Source organism: Myotis davidii, unplaced genomic scaffold, assembly GCF_000327345.1.
Source record: "Myotis davidii unplaced genomic scaffold, ASM32734v1 scaffold46, whole genome shotgun sequence".
Classification (NCBI taxonomy): Eukaryota; Metazoa; Chordata; class Mammalia; order Chiroptera; family Vespertilionidae; genus Myotis; species Myotis davidii.
The window spans coordinates 4,867,886-4,875,074 of record NW_006383006.1 but is presented as its reverse complement, the minus strand read 5'-3'; the positions used below and the strand labels follow the sequence as shown (position 1 = coordinate 4,875,074).

The 7,189-nt window shown below is 39.0% G+C and overlaps 1 protein-coding gene across 2 annotated transcripts in view; it reads right to left on the bottom strand.

Annotated features, from left to right (window-relative positions):
• The window catches only part of INO80 (INO80 complex subunit), a 123,329-nt gene that overhangs the window by 95,673 nt on the left and 20,467 nt on the right, over positions 1–7,189 (bottom strand). For both annotated transcript variants that reach the window (XM_006778077.2, XM_015557571.1), the window contains exon 7: positions 915–968. In XM_006778077.2, the coding sequence (XP_006778140.1) occupies positions 915–968 (54 nt within the window). The remainder of the gene's footprint in view (positions 1–914; positions 969–7,189) is intronic.

Sequence of the window (7,189 nt, the reverse complement as noted above, 5' to 3'; positions counted from 1 at the left end):
CCCTTTGGGGGTCGAACAACCCTTTCACAGGGGTCGCCTAAATACATCCTGGCATATCAGATATTTACATTACGATTCATAACAGTGGCAAAATTACAGTTATGAAGTAGCAACAAAAATAATTTTATGGTTGGGGGTCACCACAACATGAGGAACTGTATTAAAGGGTCGTGGCATTAGGGAGGTTGAGAACCACTGTCCTACGGCCACATTTCTTTCTCCCCCAAACTGATTAACATCCCTGTACTGTACTATGATCCAGTTTTAGACCCTGAGGTAGTATCAGGGATGAGAAATCTGTAGATAAAATGCCTTAGAAAATTAAAAAGAAAAAGTATAATGATCTGAGATGTGCTAGGAAGTTACAAAGTGTTATCACACATAATAATAAAACCTATCAATGCTTATTAAATGCTAAGCACCAATCTAAGTTTATTATACATTAAGCTAACTTATTCTTCACAAAACCCCTATGAAGTTGGTATTATCATCATCCTCATTTCATAGATGAGGAAACTGAGGATGAGTGATTAACTAGCTCAGGGAAACACAACAAGGAACATTACCTCACCTAATCCTCACAACTCTCAAAGGAAGCTGGGTTACTCCCCTCGAAGGGAAGGTATTAATATAATCATTTCTTAGATGAAGAGACTGAATGCAAGAAGATTCTGTAGTCTGCCCAAGGAATTAAGAATAGGCTAAGATCTTACCAAAAAAGGTTCAAATACCAGAAATGTGAGGAAGAACAATGTTATTTATAAAATTGATTGAGAACATTTACAAACTCTCTTAGGTACTGTCAGATTCATTATCAATAGGTCACAAGAGACAAGAACAGCAATTATGTATCCAAAGAACAAGAGCACATTCCAGCAAAACATAAAATGGAAAATAGAAAGCTACAATTTTACCTTCCGGCTATTGGTGAGAAACAGGTTGCGAGCTGAAGCTTTCTGCTTGTTGGCCTAAAATATTTAAAAAACAATTATTTCATTTAGGATTCCTTTTTGAGAAGATATTATGTACTGACATTGTCTTTTATTCAACTTGAGGATTACAAATAAAGCATCATCCTGGCCTGTTTGGCTTAGTGGTTGCAGCTGTTCTCAACCTGTGGGTCGAGACCATCGGAAAACACATATAGCATATCAGATATTTACATTACGATTCTTAACAGTAGCAAAATTACAGTTATGAAGTAGCAACAAAAATAATTTTATGGTTGGGGGGTCACAACATGAGGAACTGTATTAAAGGGTCACGGCATTAGGAAGGTTGAGAACCGCTGGGTTAGTGTGTCAGACTGAATGGTCACGGGTTCAATGCTGGTGAAGGGCATGTACCTCAGTTGCAGTTCAATCTGCGGCCCCAGTAGGGGTGCGTACAGGAGGCAACCAAAAAGAAAAGCATCAAGTGAAGCATATTCAAATACATTATTGACTCAAGAACCACATATAAACCTACTAAATTAGCATTAAAAATAATAAGCTAGTGCTGTCACTGCCTTAGAGTCTTCTGTACACTTTTAGAAAGAATTTAAGTTATATTAAGTCCACTTCCAGTGGACTAGGAAAATGTAACACCATATCCTAACTCTAATATCACCCTGATTTAAAAAAAAAAAACTGCTTTCCTAGGCTGATCTGCAAAGAAGCTCACATACCATGGCACTCAGATACAGAAATTGTTAGAAGAAAGATAAACTAGCCCCCCAGTTTGTGATTCTAGCTCCACCTCCAGCCAGGGAAAACCTGCTGCCACTATTACTCAGTTTCTACCACCACTTAAACATCATTTTTTACAACAAAAATTCTGAGGCAGACCTAACAGAAGATGACTCAGCAACCTCGAGCTGCTTATTATGTCTTCCACTTCAGTTTAAAGAAACCGAATTTCCCATGATGGCTCATTTGTCATGGAAGAAGATACAGAAGAGGCAGAGGTGAGTGGTTCTCTGGCTATTAAAAAGCTCTCCCTGATTCTGAAGAAACAATGGATTGAAAATTATAGAGGGGCCCTAGCTGGTTTGGCTCAGTGGATAGAGAGTTGGCCTGTGGACAGAAGGGTCCCGGGTTTGATTCCGGGTCAAGGGCACATACCTCAGTTGAAGGGTCCTCTTGGACCTGAGCCCTGGTTGGGGCACATGCAGTAGACAACCAATCAATGTGTTTCTCTCACATCGATATTTCTGTCTTTCCCTCTCTCTTCCACTCTCTCTAAAAAATCAATGGAAAAATATCCTCGGGTGAGGATTAGCAACAACAAAAACAAAGTTACAGAGGGCATGAAAGCTGTTTCTATAATATACCCAACTCAGACTGTCTGCTTAAGGAGTTTTTAAGGCATTTTACCAAAACTTCCTCTTACTGATTCTTCTTTTCTTTTCTTTTGTTAATCCTCACCCAAGGATATTTTTCCACTGATTATTTTAGAGAGAGTGGAAGGGAGGGGGAGAGAGAGAGAAACATCAATGTGTCTGAGAGAGACACATTGATCGCACGTGCCCTGACCAGAGCCAGGTATCGAGCTCGCAACTAACGTACGTGGTCCTTGACTGGAATCGAACCTGGGATCCTTCAGTCTGCAGGCGGATGCTCTATCCACTGAGCCAAATCAGCTAGGACTCTCCCACTAATTCTTCAGCAGTTTTTAAAGACAAGAATCTCAAATATTTCCACTGAATTCCTTATCATAGGAAAGACATCACCTGAAGCCTCATCACCAGATACTTAAAGCATGTTTCCTCATAACTTTTCCCATCAAGAATGCTCATACGTAAACTCTCTCTGTGGATATACTTATAAATTTCTAGACAGAAAAACCATACGGAGGGATCAAAGCTAATAACACCAATATTGATTCAGGTGTATCATGTGCCTCCTGATGTGATATACAAAGGACACATCTCTTCCCTAATAATCCTGCCAAAAATGTAAAACCCAAACCTAATCATGAGATAACATCATACGAACCCAAATTCAGAAACATTCTACAAAATACCTGGCTTATACTCTTCAGATTAATAATGTCATGAAAGATGAAGGCTGCAAAATTGTTTCAGATTCAAGGACATGAGAGACATGAAAACTAAATGCAACATGTAGTTCTAGATTGGATCTTGGATTGAATCAGTAAAGAAAAAAAGCACTGTAGAGGACATTATTGAGACAACTGATAAAATTTGAATTATGGTCTGTGGATCAGATCGTTTTTATAATTGCATTGTGGTTATATATGACAAGATGTCCTTTTTCTTAGGAAGTTCACACTGAATTATTAGGAGTAAGTTTAGCACAAAGTCTCAAACATTTAAAATGGCTAAGAAAAAGTATACATTTAGGTAAAAAAGCAAATGAGACAAACAATTGCTAAATATGAGTAAAAGATACTTGGCAGTTTCTTGCATTATTCTTGCCATATATTTTTTAAAACTGTTTTGAACGAATTTTAGACTCACAGAAAATTTGCAAAAAATAACATAGTTCCCTTACATACCTCCCCCTGGTTTTCCTAATTTTATCATCTTATATAAGCATAGTATAATTAATAAGAAAATAATTTAACACTGGTAAAATATTAACTAAACCATAGGTCTTATTTGAATCTCAACAATTTCCTCACTAATATTCTTTTACTGTTACAGAATCCTAAATAGGATCCTACATTGCAATTAGTTGCTTTTCTCCTTAGTCTCTTCCTGTATGTAACATTTCTTATGTCTATCTTTCTCTTTCATGTCCTTGACACTTCTGAAAAACAATCAGTTATTCTTTTAAACATGCCAAAATTTGTGGTTTTCTCATGGTTGAAATGACATGCATTTTGACAGAATTCCATAGAAATGATGTGTTGTTCTCAGTGCATCACAACAAGGAATTCACGATGTCAAAATTTATATTAGTAGTGATGTTTATTTACTTGGATCATTTGGTTAAGTGCATTCTGCTAATTTTCACCACTATAGTTACTATCTTTCGCTTTGTAGTAAAATACGTATGCTGAGGCAAGTGCTTTGAATCTATGCAAGTTGTTTCTCCTCTAACTTTTGCCCTCTAATTAATTTTTAAGATATATTTTTATTGATTTCAAAGAAAGAAAGGGAGAGAGAGAGATAGAAACAATAATAATGAAAGAGAATCATTGATCAGCTGCCTCCTGCATTGCTCCTACTGGGGACCTAGCCCACAACCTGGGCATGTGCCCTGGCCGGGAATGGGAGCTGTGACTTCCTGGTTCATAGGTCAACACTCACCACTAAGCAACACTGGCCAGGCTGCCCTCTAATTTTAGCATTCATCAATGGTTCCAATCTGCAACCATTATTACTGTGGTGTTTGTGTAATGATTCTCTATTTCCTTCCTTCTATACTTATTTGTTGAAATTCTACTGTAAGGAAGAGTTGTTCCTTCTACCTTACCTTTTTGCTTATTCATTTTTTTACAACAGTATGAATTCATAAATATTTCCTTATTCTAGGAGTTAAAATTCAGAATTATTACTATATATTTTGTTGTTCAAATTACTCTAACAATGGCCACCCCCTTCAGGTTGGTTGCTATGTTCTTCTGACAAGCTCCCCCTGACCCCCACCCTGCTCCTCCATCTTTTTTCAATTACTTCCTTATTTTCTGATACCACAAGATGTTTAAGGCTCACCTTATATTTTCTCTGGCAAGATCTGGAATAAACTACTCCTCCAGGAACTAGGAGCCCTAGTTCCTTTTATTAGAGAACTAGAGGCCCGTTTTATATACTAGAGGCCCGGTGCACAAAAATTTGTGCACTCGGGGGGCAGGGGCGTCCCTCAGCCCGGCCTGTGCCTTCTAGCAGTCCAGGAGCCTCAGGGGATGTCGGGGGATGTCTGACAGACGGCTTAGGCCCACTTAAGCCAGCAGTTGGATATCCTTAGCGCTGCCACAGAGGTCTGGGAGAAGCTCCCACCACCACCGCTGCGCTCACCAGCTGTGAGCCCAGCTTCTGGGCTTTCTGGCTGAGCAGTGCTGCCCCTGTGGGAGTGCACTGACCACCAGGGGGCAGCTCCTGTGTTGAGCATCTGCCTCCTGGCGGTCCGTGAGCGTCATGGCAACTGGTTGTTCTGCCATTCAGTCGATTTGCATATTAACCTTTTATTATGTAGGATAAAAGGTGTTTAGAAATCAAGGTCTGAGTGCTAGATATACTCACTGTTACTGGAGTGTCACTGCTACTAGGCCCTTTCAACAAACAGAGGTAGGGGAAAAAATGCATACTAATCTCTGCATATCCAGCCAAATATATTTCTAAATATATATATATGTGTGTGTGTGTGTGTATATATAGTTGGACTTGCGCGCCTGGTCCCCCAATATTCCCAAATTATCTCGTGTCTTTTCTTTTTCATTTGTGTGCGGCTCCTCTTCCAGACCCGAACCCTGAACCACGCAGGACGTGGAGGGAAACACTTACGACATCTGGCGCCCGAACAGGGACTCTGGAAGTGAAGGCAAAGTGAGGAACAAAGAATTCACCATAAAGGTAGGAAAATTCACCGTAAAGGTGAGGGGTTATTTCACCGCACACAAACGCCCACAATCAGCTACAGTAGTCCGGAGCTGTAGGCGGTGTGGGAATGTTTTCTCAACCAGGCTAACGGGGCAGGATTCGGCTTTAAAAAAGTAGACTGGGCTTTTTTTTTAAAAAGTAAGAAACTTTATTATAGACTTTTGAGTTGCATGTTTAAGGAGTTAAAAGTTTCAGAAGGTACTCTCTTATAGTTTTTGCATGGTGTTATAGAAGATAACTTTTGTTTTCTTGAAAAAGGTACATTAGATCTTGAATGCTTGCCAAAAAGTTAGAACTTGAAAAAAGGTCAGCAGCAGGAAAAAACTTGCCTCCAAACTGTTTTTCCTTGTGAAACACAGTATTTCATTTGCTAGAGCCTTTAAGAGAGGCCAAGGAGGATAAATCTCCTCCCCTTGCTCCTAAAGAGGAGCAGAAAGAAAAGAAAAAATAGGAGGAATGGCCGTCATGGCTCCCTCCACCTCCATGCCTTAATCCTGAAATGATTAATTCTCCGTTAATAGAATCACCTGTGCAAAAAGGCCAAATTATAAAGAAATTGGAATATTAAAAGGTACTTTTTAAAATCAGGCTGAAAGAAAAAAGAGTGCCATGGTCACCTCAATGTGGCTTCTTGTTCAAATTAAAATCTTAATTTGTATCTGGAATCTAAAATCTGTAATAAGAAATGAATCCCTGCTACTGAATCCACCTCTGGTGTGGAGAGATTCAAAGGTAGCAGGAGAGGGCAGAGCTATAAGCTCTCCTGCAATGATATTACTTAATGTATTGTTTAAAAATTTCTGGAGAACATGTCGAGAAGTGCAAAGTTTGGCCAAGATAACCTTGGGTGCTAGCCATAACTTTGGAAAGCGAAAAAGGAAAAAATATTTTAAATGTGTTTTTCTATTAAGCATGACTTTGTGAAAAATATGCCATCTGAGTCATTTGCTGAAACTTCCCCCAAAGCAGGATGTGGGGAAAGCGAAGAAGGGAGCACATGGTGATCCAATATGGATGCCTCCTCCCCAAGTATTCTAATTTAAACTCTTCTCATGATTGAAAAGTTTTACAAAATTTAAAAAACGCATCTGGGATTTCTGTGCATGTGTAGAGAGAGAAACTAGCTTGGAACTAACGCACGCATCGTCTGATTTTGGACATTTAGAAAGAGTTTTAAGCTGAAATCTCTTTACAAATGTACAGAATAAAACCCAAGACTGATTATTTTCTAAAGAAAAATGGCAAATTTTACCCAAAGGAAAACAGATGCTGGCTAGATTCTAACAACAGGATTGGTATATTTCCATAATAAAGAACAGTTTTTAAATGCTAATGAAGGGTCTTAAAAAGTTAACTTCAAGGCCGAAAAGGAAATTTAGTCAAATTTTCTCTGTTACAAAAATTTGCTAAAGAGTATGCCTTAAAATAATAATTTGGATTCAAATCTCAAGAATTATTGAACTATCTACACTAATAAAAGAGAAACATGGCAATTGGCGTACGACCGCTACCCTTTTCATTGGCCAATCAGCGAGATACGCAAATTAACTGTCAGCCAAGATGGCGGCCGGCAGCCAGGCAGCTTGAAACTAACATGAGGCTTTGCTTGCTTCAGTGACGGAGGACTCCAACGTTCCCCGCCTG